We start from the raw sequence: 17,020 nt of genomic DNA on the forward strand, positions 1-17,020 counted from the left end.
GTTTATGAACGTTTGTTTTAGCTGAATTGACATATCGAAAACATACAGTACACCGGCGATGGATAAAAAATGAGGAAGTTATTAAAATATACTTCAAATAGTCTTGATTCCTAAAAAAGAGTCTGTTTAGAGGAATATTTTATAAATATTTGTTTGGGGGACGAACGTGTATAGTTTTATTTTTCTAGTAAAATTGAATATTTTTGAAAAAAATGTACAACACCAAACTTGAACATAATGCATGCCAACGCATTCAAAATGACCATCACTAAACTTTGCCTGGCTCTTTTCTTCTTGTCTCAGATTCAAGTTTCAATTTCGAGTAATCAAACGACAACTCGGGACGAATTTGTAGAATCTCGAGAAAGCGAGCTACGGAGATCTTTGGTTTATTATTATGACCCTTACCTTAGACCAGTTAAATTAGCTTCACAGACAATTACGGTACACTACGATAGCTCAATCTACCAACTTGTAGGTTTCAACACTAAAGATCAAACGATTCAAATGCTGATGTTTCAGCGACTTTATTGGCACGACGAACACTTGACATGGGATCCAAAAGATTACAGCGACATCCAGTGGATCCGATACAACCGGCTTGTAATCTGGACTCCCGATGTTTTGCCATACAACGATGTTGGGCGCCATGATCATGAAAAGCATGACTGGACCATTCCGGCTCAAGTTCATTTCTCGGGCCAAGTAAAATGGTTCCGACCAGTTAACTTTGAAACCACGTGTTCTCTCGATGTGACCAATTTTCCATTCGATATTAAAACGTGTGTCATTGAAATTGGTTCGTGGCAGTACTCGCTATCCGAACTGAATGTTTCGTGTCGGAATCACCAATCCAATTTGTCCTCTTTTGTCTCCGACAGTCTATGGGAAATAAAAGGTAATCAAATTAAACAACTTTGAATCGGGGAAAAAGACTGCCATACAAGCTGCTCATGTCTCTCAAAAAACTACAATTTAGTTTTTGATTTAACCGTGCATAACAAAAAATTTTTAGTTTTTTTTTAATTTTAGAAAAAATCAAATTGTTAAGAGGAAAGTAACTAGTTACTCAGGGGCATGAAAAAAATAAATTATTTTTAACACTTCAAAACTCTGCTTAACATATATCATGGTTTTACATCAAAATATAATTTTTTAGCGCCACTTTGGTAATCAAAAACTTCAAAAAATATATGCAAAAAAAAGAACGTTTTTAAAAAATGTTTGCAAGTTTTTCCGTTCGTTTTTCTAGTCAATGTATATGATGCTTTTAGAATGCTTCATTGTTTCTAATTGAAAGGAAGGTTTTTCACTACTGACTAAAGTGTAATCTATATTCTATAACAACTAATTTATAACAACCCATTGACTCGCTTCTTAGGCTTCTCTCAATTCATTTCACTTAATGTTTCAAGATGCAACTTGTGCTGAAGTTGTTCATCAATACAGCGGTGGAGAATTTGGAATCATACACTTAACTGTCACCTTCAAACGACTGTCCAAATTCTACGTCCAAAACCTCATACTTCCAAACGCCGTTCTTTTGTCGTTGTGCACCCTAACTTTCTTCATTCCAGGAGAAATTGGCGAAAAAGTGAGTTTCGGAGTGACTGTTACACTCGCACTATGCGTCAACTTGATGATTGTTACCGATTTTGTACCCGAAACTTCGAAGACTTTTCCAAAAATCTGCACCTACTTTCTGCTTAGTATTGTATTCTCGTGTATTTCTATTGTTATCGCCACTTTATCGATCAACTTCAAAGGTCACAGACCAATTGGGAAAAAGTACGAAATTGCTCAGCCAATGAACGCAGAGGAAAATCAAACTGCTCCAAGTAATTCAGATGAAACAAAAAAGAGAATTTTTGGGAAGAAAATGATCAATTTCTTGACAATAATTGCAAAAGTACTCACACGAAAAAAGATTGACATGATTCTTGGTGCATTATATTTCGTTGCTACTTCGATTTTCACCTTTTCGTTTATATATTCAATAAATAATTGATTTCCACGCAACTTGTAAAACCAGAATTTTTTTCAAAAACTGAATAATTAATGATTCCGCACATTAGGTTAGATTACTACAAAAATAAAATTTTTGATATAATAAAAAGTTTTGTTCTCTTATTAGGAAAAGTTTCTTCCAAAAAATGTGAATTGCATAGTTTGATGTTTATGCGAGAGTTGTTTATTATGTATATGTCTTGAAATGTTAAAAAGAGGGATTCGCTGATGAGTTTCAACTCTACTTTTCAATCTGAAAAAAATCTTTTTAAAAAATTCCGCTCAAGTTGCAGGAGTTTTTTTTCATTTTATAGTTACCCTCATCCCATTCTGCTCAAAGCGTTCGGCAAATGCATTTCAATTCACACTAACTCACCGATAAGTTTACTTCATTGAGAGCTATTCCAAACTATTTTGACTTAACTTATTGCGATCGACCAAATCGCAGCTAGTTAGAACAAGGGGTTTTTCTGAATTTTGCTAAGACTTTCCTATTCTTATTCAACAGACAAAGTTTCTTTCATAAAGTATCACAAAGTATCTTTCGTAAATAGGTATATTATTTCAAATATAGAGGACACACATCAATTGTAAATCAAGAGACATTGGGTATTGATTGATAGTTATCGAGATAGAGATTTGAGATTTTGGTGATTAGGATGGTTGGGGGTCTCAGTATGAGAGTGGTTGTGAAATTTTGGTTATGGTTGTTCGAATCAGATGATTATGATTTGGTATATTTTCGCTTGGCTTATATACCGTAGATTTTGATATTTTCAACATTCCATCTGTTGATTAAACCAATCAGAAAGAAACAACACATGCTGTAATGTTTGCTTTTGGTGATATTTTATCAACCGAGCAAACACATAAATTCAAGCTACCATATAGTAAAAATTTAAGAATTATGTTTCTGATTTCAAGTCAGAATATATGGTAAAAGTTTGATAATTGTGTTTCTGATTTCCATTCAGAACATCCAATCATCTTATAGGGTGATTGTTAAACGGTGATACCCGTTGACAAAAAAATTTAAAAGCATAATATAATTTACAAAACATCAAAAAAGTTTTAATAGAGTTTGCGTAAAGTTTTTATATCTGATTTTGATAGTTTGTTCGTAAAGTGGCGGCTTGTAGTGCAGTCGGTTGATGAAAGGCTGCTTTTAGTCGGTTGAAGAATGGCTGCTTGTAGTCGGTTGATAAATGGCTGCTTGTAGTGTAGGTGCATGTAGAGCAGAGCAGTGTTTTGTAGAGTTGTGGCGGCGGCCAAATCACAACTGGATACTTTTTTCAAATTTAGTTTAGCGAATATACTTATCAGCGATACTGCACTATAATTGTAGAAGCATACATACTTTGTAAACTGGCGGTGGCCAAACCACAGTTGGAGGTTAAAAAATAAAAGGATCTAATTTCAGAATCTACGTTTTACCTAGTTGAAAAAATGGGAGAATTTTGAAAGGTCGGACAATTGCTTTTTTCTTTTGAATGCAATTAGAATTTTTCACTTTTGGAATTTTAAAATTGGTATTCAATTTTGGTTGATTAATTGGGTTGATTATTTTGGATGGCATTTCCATAGGGTCATTTAGAGACAGAAGGTTTTCGAAATCGAGCAAGTCTTCTTCATATGGAGTTTGAAGAAGATCAGTGGGCATATCCTAAAACATAAAATAAATTACACTTGTACAGCGGGTCGATTATTGTAATCGACTAGTTGGAGTATAGGATAAATTTTATCATGATTTTCGTTTTCAGAATCCTCTTGTTGAGGTGCTTGAGGCCTATGATCAAGCTCAATATTTTGATCGTTCTCAATTTGAGCGAATATTGAAGTCACTATAGAAGTGAAAAATTTTTGTAAGAGGCGGCTAACCTAATTTTTCCGAAATGAAGAGTTCGGCCGGTTAGTTTGTGTATGTGTAACACTTTTTTTACAAATACAAGAGCTTCGAGTATAAACTTGACGAAATTTTTTGAGTATCCTAATTTAACATTTCCCCGTTCGGCGGCGTGCTTACAAGTATCAGGGGAAATGTGTATATCAGTTGTGATTATATTTTTGCGAGCGTCTATTCCGCTTAAATCGAGAGAATCACAAAACCATCGGATAGATTGGTGTTTTATACGACACATTGTCGCGTTAACTTTTGTACTATAATGCCGTTGGTAAAGAGTAACCTGGGTTGTTGTAGTTTCGATATTTTCAGGTTGCATTTTGCAGGGAGCTACTTTATTAAGTGAGAACATTTTATTCGATGTCATTAGTTGACAATCAAAATGCGCAATTTTTGGATCTTTTGCTGTATTAGCGTAGAGATTGTCCTCTGGATTAAAAGCGCAGATTTGTTGGAAAAATATTAAAAGAGTATAGCTAATCAAAAAATTTTTAATTTTAGACGGCGGCGGAAAATAGAAATTATACTTAATTTCAGCAAATCATTGATTATTTCGTCCCTTGATTGATCAAGGTCCATTTTTCACCTTCTTCGAGATGGTGATTTTAGACATTATTTTTGAAGTTTATTGATTTTTGCAATTGCTGAGAAGTATCAGAGGAAGGTTTTGGAGGTTGAAAAGTTTTTGAAAGAATGATTCTGGACTTATTTTTGCTGGTTAATATAGGTAAGATTCTGATAAAATTTGTTTGTTTCAGACAGGTTTTAGCAAAGCCGGCTGTTCAGTTATAATTGACAAACTATACTGTGCCGTATTTGTTTTTACTGGCACGTGTCTACGGCCGTTGGTAGGGGTTTTATTTGCAATTTAAGACGATGCTTGAATCGATGCGTGAATCGATCTCTACTATCAGTGAATCTTTTTAGGAAAAGATTTTTTAGTTCAGCCCAAGTAGTAGCATTAGTTACTTCATCAGTATACCATTCAAGAGCTGTTTCTGTTAATAGAAATCCAAACAATTTTTTTTGTCTGTGATCATAGTTAGGCTGAGCGCCAGCGTCTGTGGGTCGTTGCCCTAGTGAGAATACAATTTTATTCTCAACTGAAGTCCAAAAGGCTTTTGCGTTTAGGTCTAAATCATTTCCTGAGAAAGATACAAAAGACAAGTTAGGATGGATGATTGGGTGATTGGCCATCTTACTTTTTTCAAGTTAAGATATCCAATTCTATTTTTAAAGTTTTGAAGTTTTGATAATTTTGAAATTTGATAATTTCAACTTTATGAAAGTTTGAAAATTTGAAATTTTGATAATTTCAAATTTTGAATTTTTGATAATTTCAACTTTAGAAATTTTCAACCTCTCAGTTTTTGAGATTTTGAGATCGCACCAATTATTCCAAACTAACTTGACTTAACTTATTGCGATCGACCAAATCGCAGCTAGTCAGAACATTGGGTCTTTCTGAATGTTGCTAAGACTTTCCTATTCTTATTCAACAGACAATGTTTCTTTCACTCGTAAATAGGTTTATTATTTCAAATATAGGGGACACACATCAATTGTATATCAAGAGACATTGGGTATAGATTGATAGTTATCGAGATAGAGATTTGAGATTTTGGTGATTAGGACGGTTGGGGGGTCTCAGTATGAGAGTGGTTGTGAGATTTTGGTTATGGTTGTTCGAATCTGATGATTATGATTTGGTATATTTTTGCCGTAGATTTTGATATTTTCAACACTCCATCTGTTGGTTAAACCAATCAGAAAGAAACAACACATGCTGTAATGTTTGCTTTTGGTGATATTTTATCAACCGAGCAAACACATAACTTCAAGCTAGCATATGGTAAAAGTTTAAGAATTATGTTTCTGATTTCAATTCAGAACATCTTCAATTCAGAACAGAGCATTCAAAGTTATACTGAAACCAAAACAAGACAACTTTTATATCAAGTTGAAACCCTGAAAGCCAATTTAAAAATTGTTGGTTAAATTGGATAGGTTTAAATAGGTTTAAATTATTGCATTCGATAATTTTCCTAGGCTATTCGAAAGGTATCTAATGACAATTTACATAAGAGAAAGGCCGAAAACAATCCACAAAAAGCTCCTTATTATCAGAAGGAAAGACAACAGCTGTAGTGGAGTTTCCTAGAAGCATTACGAGGCCAAACTGTGCACTGGATAGGCGCAAAAGGTCCTGGATTCTAGAGACAAGTCTTTAAACATGATCCAAAATGTAAGTGGTTTCCACTCACAAACTTTCAGTGGATTCCGCGTACAAATACCTGTAACGTAAATTTTGTCGGCACATTGGTTTTGTTGCGGGTTCAGCAACGAGCGAATATAAGTAGTTGTTTCGGATTCCGCAAATCTAAGAGGATTCCGCAAATTTATGCGGATTCCGCTTACATTTTGCGGATTCCGCTTACAATTTGCGGATTCCACCTACAGTCGCGGATTCAACAACAACTTAAACTTTTTAAACGCATATATTATGATTTGTTCATGGATTTCATAAATTGGCTCCGGATTCTATACATGTTGTTGCTATTTCCGCAAAGTTGCCTGTTTTTGGAACGATTTTGAGCACTACAGTGTCTTAGCTATTTGTCCATGGAATCCAAAACAACAGAGAAGATCAAAGAACAAAAGCAATGAAGTGGATTCCGCTACATATCTGATTTTTTCCTGTTGCGGAATTCGTGTACAATGCTCAAATAGCACAGTTTGGCCTCGTAATGAGTCTATTGGCAAACTATCCTGTGGAAAGCGTAAAAACTACAGTATCATCCTCAAGTTTCTACTCCGGTTTTCATAGGTTAAATAATATTGAAAGAATTAAAAATATTCGCCATTCTATTTTAATGTTTCTGTGAAATATTGAGCAGAAGAAATTTGAAAAAATATGGAAATTCGTCCTGAGAAATGACCTTTTCTCGCCTATTTCAGACTTCCCGAATGTATAATGCGGTTTAGCTAAGTTGTTGGGCAAATTTTTCGAACCCACACTTGTGTTCAATGACGCTTTCTCACTGATTTAGTTAGCATACACCCATGTTTTCACCCCTAAAGTGCCCTTCTCTCATCAACGCTCAAAAGTTGCATCAAATTAGTGAAAAGAAAGACAAAACTATATTTCGTATCTAATGGAGGGGAAAATATAAGAGTTTTGAAATATTTGAGTTTCGTTCTCCACTCCATTATTACGACCGAAAAATTAAAGTCCAATGAAAAGAAAACGAATAAAAAGAAACTTAAGCCATGTAAACTCCAAAAAATGGCCCATAATAGCAATGGTTAGAAATTTATTTTGGTCAAATTTTAGAAAAAAAATTCTTTTAAAATTGTCAAATAAAAAATTATTTTATAATGATTTGAATCGTTTTGAGAAATTGATTCCTAAACATAAACCAGAGTTTTCTCAAACATCATCACAGTTAAAATTTATGCAAGCTGTCAAAACAAGCTGTAACATCATCTACAACTTGCCACCCAAAAAGTTTTTTGAGGAAACTAGAAAAAGGCAGTTATAGTTGCGCAACGTGGTCGTTTCCGTTTCGAAAACTATCTAGGCGCTACAGTTGCATTTTAAAACATACCAATCAAATGGCGAAAGTTTTCGTACAGCAGATTTCAAGTATCAAAATTTGATTGCACTTTTTTTAGATTAGGGCATCTGAAAAAAACTATTGTTCAAAATTGACTAGCTTTGACTAAAAACCTATTGATAAAGTCTGTTTGACAAAACTTGAACCCAATTTTTTCAGAGGATTGAATTTTTAGGATTTTGATAGTCTCAGTTTTTTTGCAAAATTAAAAGGAAAGTTTGACAAAAATTCTGCATTACTCACAGCCTGCTCGAGTTCTAAACTTAATCAAGTTTATTTTGCCTCTTTTACAATTATCGCCCTCGCCCCCCCCCCCCCCCACACACACATACATCTTCTTTTTATCAACACACTGTTCACAGATTCACGTTCGACCTCACTAACCCACTACAAGCCCACCAGCCATCACCACCTTCATCTACCCATCGCCTTCGACCACCAACCCCATTTGCAACCCCTGCGGAGGTGGTAAATATCGTAATGCGACAACTCGCAATAAAAGACAACTCGAATTAAAAGACAACTCTCAAAATACTCACCGCCGCAATCGCGGTCAACGTGTTGTGAGCTTGCCAACAGAAGGTAGGACTTTTATACGAAATTTAGAGCCGATTATTGCCGCAAAGCGGCGACGCGCGCGTAGCGCGCCCACCGGCTACCTTAAACCGAGAATATAAGTTTTCAATTAGCTTCAAAAACTTGCGAGTTGTCGCTTTCCTTAAACTTTGCGAGTTATCTTTTGTTGTGAGTTGTCGCGGTACCGGTAAATATGAAGGGCATAGACGGGATCCCCTTATTTAACCCCTCCCTAGAAGGCAACATCAAGCGGAGGGGTGAACAAAAGTCAGCGAAAAACGAAAAGTTCAACTTGTTAACCTTAACAAATTTATCGCGAAAAGTGAAAGTAGATAACAAGAATTTCTTGATACACGCCAAAGTTCAATCTTAAAACAACAATTTAACATTTCTAGCTTTGAACACAGTATACTTTAACAGCCTGGCTGAAAAAAATTGATAATCAATCATAATTTTGAAGCATTTGATTTTATAATCAAAATATTTATTATAATCAATAATAGAAAAAAAATTCATTTTTGTTTTCTTAAGTATAATGCGAAGAGTACATTTGATGATTAATCCATTATAAGCCAATATTTTAGATTTCTACGCCTAAATTAGGCTCATAAATTGTTTAAATTGACTTGAAGAAACGTTTTTTGCTTTTCTTTTGCTATGTCAGTTGCTTATTTTTAAATCACAATTTTGATACATCGTGCATGGGGAAATTCCTCAATAAAGAATCTAAAAAATCAGTTTTTTAAATTTCTCTTGAAGTTTCATCAATATACAACTTTGTAAAAAATTTCATCCAAAATCTTTCTGTAGATCTTGAGAAGAGTCGGAAAACTCAGGAAACTATTGTAATTGAATTTTGTCTGTCATCTTGACAATTTTTGGAAAGGCAAAATATAATGCTTACACTTCTTCAAATCCTCTGGGTACAAAATTTAATTTAGCAACAACCTTATCAACAGGTTAAATATTATTATGTTTTTATGATAATAGTATTGATAAAAAATTTCAATGAAGAATGCAATTACTGACCATATACAATTTATGGGAGATTTAAATACAAAAACGTATCACATCATAAGAGATGACCTATTTTATCAGAAATATCGCTCTAGGACTCTTTGTAGCAAAACGTGAAAATGTTTATTTGCTAAAGGTATTCAGGTTTTTGTTCCGACCATCGAAAATGGGAAAGAACTTTGTATTCAGGGTGTTTTTTTTCAGGTAGCACAATTAATCATCAGGTACCGCAAAATCAGGTACCACAATTCATCATCGGATGGGTCGACTTGTACATCATAATGAAGCCTTTTTAGTCGTGATTCGAACGAAATTTATAAAAATTTCAAAGGTTGTCCCAGTATCGAGAAAATCAGGTTAAAATTTTTAGTTTTTAGTCAAAATTTGAATAAATATAGCAAACAATTAGGCTTAAAATAGCTTATTTTTGCTTAACTTGAAACGTGAAAACTTAGTTTCACTGGAATAAAAGTTTAAGCGCCATTTTGGGAATCGAAAATTTTTGAACATTTTTGAAAAAAAATCTTTTTAAATGTTCTTTGTTTTTGTTTTCCTAGTCATTCTTCCTTAAAACGGTTTCCCGATTTGCCTATTTTACTATGACTGTCAAATATCTCTGAAATTTAGTTTTTTTATCACACCCTGCAGAAAAACTACTCTAATTTGAAAAAACTGTAATTTTTAAGACTGGTCGGAAAATTTTGTGCTACTTGCACAGTAACCGGTTATACTAATTGTTTTATGCGTTTGGTTATAAAATAAATACAAGAAAAAACATGACGGTATGAATGATCAAGAAAACTCGATCAAGGAATTTAGCAAAATAAACCCATCCAAAATATTCGTCAGATATTTGTGCTCCTTTGTCGAAGCTGCATTTGTTGTTCGTTTCGTTGACAGTTTCATAGTCTCTGATGGATTCGTCAATTTTTGAAGTTTCAGTTTGCTCCTTAGTTGATTCAGTTCTGCGTTGGATGTGTGATTGAAACTTCGTGGGACTGGGAGGCATACGTTTTAAGCCCAGTAATTTGACCAGTGTTCCTGCAAGTACTTTTTCTAACCAAGAACCGAGTCTGTCTCCTGTCTCTCCTTGATGGTGGATTGAAACAACTGAAATAAGTTATTTTTAAAGCTAACATGAGAAGCCGGAAAGAAAACAAACATAAACAAAAACATCATGACTTTTTTTCAAAAAAAAAATTCGAAATAATTGTCAATGCTTATTTAATATAGATCTGACCATTTTTTTTGTAAGCACTCCTAATACAACACAGTGTTTTTTTTTTCAAATTAGAAAAACTTAGCACCCTGAAAATTTTTTGAAAAATTTCGGGTACATATTCACTTAAAACAATCACGAAAAAGTGAGATCAATACTCCACTCAAAATAGCCATAGAGTGCGCAGAAATATCAATCTGTTCCGTTTATTACGCCCGCCTCATAAACTTTTTCTCGGCATAATAATTCAGCTATAAAATTTTTATGAACTGAGTGGAAATTTCCCAATAATATTGTTAGACCATGCGAACTTTTCTGCTCAGAGGTAACCAAAATGTGAGTTAAGCTTTTGAAAAAAAACTTCTTAAATTTGAGAAAATTTGCCGAAAAATTTCTATGGTGGGAAAATAATATTGATCGTGATTAATGTACATGAGCGAAGCGGAAAAACCCGGAATATTCTATAGTTCACATAGATGTTTGTGAAAAAACTTATATAGTAGTTTGAATGAATTTTATCAAAAACCTGAAGCAAACCAAAAAGGCCTATGGGTTAAATGAAGTTTGTCGGAGCATCTCTATGAGTTGAGCCTTCCCCGAGGTGTCCATAATTTAAAAAAAAACCTTTGGGAAAGTTTCATTAAGTTAATATGAGTAGATGAGCTGAACGGTTTGAGCCAGAAAAAAGTGTATGAGCTGATTGAAATTTGATCGAAAAATATTTGGAAAACAACCTAAATTTTCCTGTAATTTCCGAAAACTGTTCATGACAGTTTTGAACAGAAAAGTAGAATTTTGAGGCTAAAAAAACTAACAAAGAAAAATTCGCAATAAATGTTACTTACTGAAAAACTCCGATTTTAACGACTTTCGCATGCGTTGTTTTTCTCTTCAAAATTTCTACTATTTCTGATGATTGACGTCTCTCCGAGAATCTTGCTCAACCCATAACGGTGTTGCCGACAAACTTCGCTGAACTCAAAATTGTATAGTGAAAGTTTTGAATCCAATCATGAGCTTTATAGATACTTCTAATTTTGCAACTCTATTAAATTGATTTGGTGCATACCAATGGTTGAAGCGAGGCAGTTTCCTGACAAATGCAAAACGACGCACATCATCTGGCTGAACATTTTTGGTAGGTGAAGGGAACTAGCTGGCAATACCTGCGGTAGCGTGCCAAAAAACACCATCTGGGCCAAAAGGATAGTAGCCGAGAAAGAGATTTTCTCCCCAGATTCGACAGGAATTATGAAGCTGAGAAATGAAAGAGTGTAGACTGCGCCGAAAGGCACCACAAACGCAATTAGGTAAAACCTACACCTCTTTTCCTCATACTTCACATAACAAAATGCACAAGTGAAGAAATAACAACAAAAAAAATAAAAGAAATCATTCCACTTTTTAAGCTTTTAAATCAACATATTTTTATAAAATTAAAGTGAACAGACAATTGGAAAAGCCTCAAAGAACTCAAGTGAGACAGACAGAAAAAAAATGATTTTTTGAACTTTTTACATTTCGAGAAAAAATACATCAAGTAGAGAAAAATTAATTGACAGTTATTTTTTCCCGGTAAAAATAAAAATCACAATCCAACTTCTACTATCGCAAGTAGAGAAAAATGAATTGACAGTTATTTTTTTCCCGGTAAAAATAAAAATCACAATCCAGCTTCTACCTTAGCTATTCATCTTTTTTTTCGCCATTTCCGTTTCGTAATTGGAGATTGTAATCTGCCCTCCTTTTGGCAAAAGAAATTGAACTGCAGTTAAAAATAAATCAAAAATCAAATCAGCACAACTCAATATCATCACGACTTACTTAAGTGACTTCATTTACTCATATCAAATTGAATCAATATTTCCCCAATAGAAAATTGAAAGTTTATTGAAAAAGTTAAAACTTAAATTTCTAACTCGTTTTATTTAATTTTCTCTTGTTGAGTCTGCCAATTTACCAGTTTAGTGAATGTCTGTCAAGGAAAAGAGGAAAGCCTTGGGCGTCTTTTCAAATGAACAGTGACACGGATTCTTCCATATGTCTTGTATTCCCAATTCATTTGGTAGACTTGCAATAAAACAGGTCTCATCAAAATCCACTGGTCGTTTTCTTTGTATAAGTCAAGAGGCCGCTCAAACTTCTCCGTCACATTGTTCAAGAGGTTTTCATCAATTTCTAAACAAAAACCCAAAAACGCAAACTTTTGAACACTAAGCAGCTTTTGAAAAAAAATTCATCACATTTTGTTTCACCTCTACAAACACTTACGAAATTTATATTGCTCGTTGGTGGCAATAAAAGGTTCAAAATGGAAATTGCAGATTTGCTCGTCTTGAGGGAAGTTTGTGGGGTTGAATTGACAGGACAGCTGGAAGGTTGCATACGTAGCCCACGCAAGAACTTTGCCGCTCGAGTAGACTGCTTGTCTGCTGAAACCCTCATAAATAACATCCGTAGCATCCTCCAGCACTGAAAAACCCAACCTGGTTGTACATCAAGCGGCTCTCTTGCACTCTCCTCTTTTGCAAAAGGGTGGGTGATTCGTTACTGGGTACAATTTTGCATATACTTAACCGTTAAATTAATTCATTGTATGGGGGGCATTTCTTTACCAACCAGTGTGGTAACTGATAGGAGTTCTGGAAACTAATTGTGCATTTAAATAAAAAAATTCAGAATGTTCATACAAACGTCTTTTTACGGCTCAGTTCAACAGGCCTAAGTTCCGTACGCTGTATGGTTGAACTGAACTTTCAAATCGTCGCTTTCAGGTCGGCTCAAATGGTCTTGACAATACTAGTAAACATATTATATAACTAGATAACATTAAGGTTACTGCAACTGCAGTACCACGTGGAAAGAAAAATTTATCACTTAAAATACAAATTTTTTTAAATAAAAAATAAGAGATTTTTGGTACTCACTTTAGCCAGTTTCATAGAATATTGGTTGTGGTTCTAAGTTTCTTCATGGTTTTCCCATGAGGTCTTCCAATCCCATGGGTACTCGCCACGTTCTCGAGATATCAAGCGATGCATGAGCGAAATTTTTTTGAATTGGCGTTTTTCCAGTAGAACAAAACCAATCTCCATTGGCTTATCCCTCCTCGTCTTGAATGAGGCTAGTTTCTTTCAATAGGCAACTAGAGCTGCTTAGCTGAGATCTGGTATGTCCTCTTATGAAGTTATCATTTCAACAGATTGTTCGATTGGGTCATCAAATATCTCTGATTTTTGGTTCTTGTTGGGTCTACCACTTCTTCTGATTTGTGCTCCCGATGTGTCCTCTTGATATGATTCGTCTGAAAACCCAGAAAGGGCGTCAAATGTTGCTATCCCTGCATCATCTGGTCTATCCTTTTCTTTAAAAACTTTTTTCGCTGTATTCTGTACCCCGCGTCAACACTTGATTGGCCAGATTTTCCCATTCTATTTTCCCATTTCCCATCCTGATTTTGAAAAGCGTCTAGTATCACTTCCGAAGATGAATTTCGGTCACTTTTCTTGAGCATTCCGGTTGTCGACTTTTTCGGTGTTAAGCTGCTGGGTTCTGTATCGGTTCTCGATTTTTCGGGCATCTGATTCGTGGTTTTTGGTTTGTCCTTTACAACCTCTTGTATCTCTTGCTTTTCTGGCTTCTTCAACCGTTGGTTTTGGTTCCTTCTTTTTGATGGCTACTTCCTGTTGAGTTTTTGCTCAAGACACCACTGGTCCTGCGTTATTCGGTTTGGCTTTTTTATTAGCTAAATCAAAGCCTCCTCCAGAATCTCTATCTTTTAGTTTGACTATCGCTTCACTATTCAAGGGCCGGGAACAGTCTTGAACTGTTCCCGGCATTTTTTTGTTTGGTTAACGCTTCTGCAGCGTCTTTCCTCAGAAGCATATCCAAAAGGTGGTTTTATTTCCTTTCGGAAATGCTTGCGTTTTGATTCCTCTGTTGGATTTTTGGTCTTGTACTTGCTGGTTCATTTTGATCTGCTTCCTCAGTCCACTTTAATGTCTACTGCAGCATCCGCTCTAACACTTTTTCTGTTAATCGATCCGACTGCTGTTCTAGTAGTTCAAATAGTTTCGAAGCGGGTTGGTGATGGCTTCGCGGTTTTTTCTGCTCTCGTCTCGTCTTAGCTGATTTGGAAAAATTTACGAATTGTGGTTCTGGCTTACCTCCTTTACGAATCTTTTTCCTACGAAAAAAGCATTTCTTTTCTTATATCCGGATTTTTTGTGCTCGTCATGTTCACTCTTCTACGAATATCATTGTCTGACGCATATCTGCACTCAGCATTGCACTTGGTATTAACCTCAACCAGACTCTTCGCGCATGTTTCCTGTCTTTGGCTGACGACAGCTGCCGATTGAACAGCGGACTTTTCTCCCTACTGCTTTGACTCCTCTTTACTGTTTTCGCGTTCTCACGAGATTTTTCGATGCTTTTTTTGAGCTGTGATGCCGTGGGACTGATTTTTACAATTGCTGTTTATCTAAATTTTCAGAGTTAGTTAAGAACTTGTCTCTTTTGATTTCAGTTTCGTTTTTTTTTTGGTAAACGTCCAAAATGTATTTCAAGTTTTGCTTGTTCCACCTGAGGTTTGCGTAGTATCGTGCTACCGCAGAGTTTCACTGATGTATTGTTTTTGTCCAATAGCATGAAACACAGTTTTTTTTTATCGTTTGAACTGTTCCCTTAACCATATTGCACCCTCGGTGGTCAATTTCGAGTATCGAGTATCGATCAGTTGCCGGTAATAGATTGTTTTTTTTTATTTATATGAAATTCCAATGGCGCCGTTTAGTCGAGTTGCACTTCATGACCCGGCTGCATAGCAGTGCTAGAGTTTTGAACGAGGTTTTAGGATTGGAAAAATCAGCTTTTTTATTGTATCTGGTGTATTCTCTACATTCTTCCCCTAAGTTTACAATGTCTTTATGCATGTGGGGCTACTCCAAATATTTAAAGATGTCGAGCATAACTTCCTGGTCAAAGTGTCAACGATGTGTCGTTTTCATCCACCATTATGCAATCACCTACAACTGCCATTTGATGCCCCAACGGGTTCGTATAGGGCCCTAGCAGCTCGAAGCCATGGCTATTGTTCCTCTTGGTTACTCTTCGGAGACGATAAATCCACCGGTCTTCTTTGCCTGTGATTAGCTCTGCTAGGAGACTCTTGTCAAAAAGTCTTGACCATTTAAAAAATTCCTCTTCTCCAAGCTGTGTGGACAGTTGGAATTCACTTTTTTTGGAAAGATGGCTGTCTGTTCTGCTTGGTGCAATTATGCCAAAATCTGGGTCAACTTCCGCGTCTCCTAGTGAAAGGTCCACTTCTATTTTTGAGATCTCATCTCGATTGGTACTTGTTTCAATCGGTTCTGTGTAGGGTCTGTGTGCTGTCCTATTACTGAGCTGGTTTTTAACTCTAGCATGTTCCCTGGTCTGACAGGATTGTCTCCGACCACTAAGTCTCAGAAAAAATCTTTCTTGTCGACTGATCAGTGTCCGGTCTGCTTTTCCTAGCTCTCCAGTCCACCTTCGGCATGTCCGATTCTGAGCTCAACGATTCTCATTTGTCTCTTGTCCTCCTCTTTGTTTTTCTGGTTCTCTGGAAGGTTGTCTCTGTAACCTCCTCCTTTGTAAATCGTTTTCAATCTCATGTTTGCTAGCTTCTCCGATCATTTACACTAACAATTTTTTTTTTGATTTTTCTTCTTGTTTTCTTCTGAACTATGGATTTTGAAATTGTCTGACTGTATTGGATGACAAAAAATTTGCAAAAACTGCCTTTTGGCAATTTTGAGAGTCTTGAGTTTTGAACGTTTTCGTTCCGGAAAAACTTATCTTGTTTTGGAAAATTTTGGTTGCTTTGACAACCGTACGATGACGGGTCGTGTTTGTACTCGTTTCTATCAAGCTCAAAATATTCTAGAACATTTTCGTTTCAGTTGGGCTGGCTGAACCTACTCATCACTTAGTCTACTCTTTAAACAGTTGAGTGCTTTATGGAAAATTTAAATGGACCTAATTTCAGATTTCTCATCTAGTTCAGATTCTGGCCAAGAATCACTATTTGGCTCCCTTGATAAGTAGTCAACTATGCCCAAGGATTTCCCCTGAATTTCAATCATTTTGAGATAAAACGGTAGCAACCTGTCCACCCACCTGTTAAGTTGAGATTGATAGGTTTTTTTAAACTGTTTCCGTCCAAAGCTGATGTTCGTGCTTTGCGATTCGTAGCGATTATGAACTCTTTAACGAGAAGATAGTGTTTAAACCGGCTTACGAAGCAAACAACTGCAAGCAGTTTTAGTACATTCGTGGAGCACTTTTTTTCATGGATGTTTTGGTAGCGTGATGTAAATATTCTTACTCCCTAGATTTTGTGGCAGGGTTGCCACTAAACCATTTTGACTGGCATCATATTTAGCACGCGTGTCTTTTAAAGGGTCAGAATAATTTATCTTTGAGAAGTTTGCAAATATTTTTTCATCTCCGCGAAAATCTCTGAATGGTCCTTCTCCCATTCAGGTTTTTTCAATATTTTTCAATTTCTTCTTTTTGTTTTCGTTGTGTAACAAGGGTCGAAGTTTTTCGGTTAAAGTTGTGCATTCGGGTTAAACTTTGTGAAGTGGTTAATACTACCAAGTGATGAAAGACCTAATTTGTTTAGGGGACTTGGGGGGTTTA

General features: G+C 35.6%; 1 protein-coding gene across 1 annotated transcript; it reads left to right on the forward strand.

Moving 5' to 3' along the window:
• The first annotated feature begins 237 nt into the window (after nt 1–237).
• Nucleotides 238–2,008, forward strand: LOC134852039 (neuronal acetylcholine receptor subunit alpha-6-like). Its single transcript, XM_063868319.1, has 2 exons — nt 238–898; nt 1,416–2,008. The coding sequence occupies exons 1-2, from the start codon at nt 238–240 to the stop codon at nt 2,006–2,008; spliced, it is 1,254 nt and encodes a 417-aa protein (XP_063724389.1).
• Nucleotides 2,009–17,020: the final 15,012 nt, after the last annotated feature.

The sequence above is a fragment of the Symsagittifera roscoffensis genome, chromosome 7, assembly GCF_963678635.1.
Source record: "Symsagittifera roscoffensis chromosome 7, txSymRosc1.1, whole genome shotgun sequence".
In the NCBI taxonomy this organism is placed as follows: Eukaryota; Metazoa; Xenacoelomorpha; order Acoela; family Convolutidae; genus Symsagittifera; species Symsagittifera roscoffensis.

Bases quoted from the DNA above. Each gene is read 5' to 3' on its own strand.
- LOC134852039 (XM_063868319.1), top strand. From the start codon at position 238: ATGCATGCCAACGCATTCAAAATGACCATCACTAAACTTTGCCTGGCT. The intron at 899-1,415 runs GTAATCAAATTA...TAATGTTTCAAG, and splicing joins CAGTCTATGGGAAATAAAAG to ATGCAACTTGTGCTGAAGTT.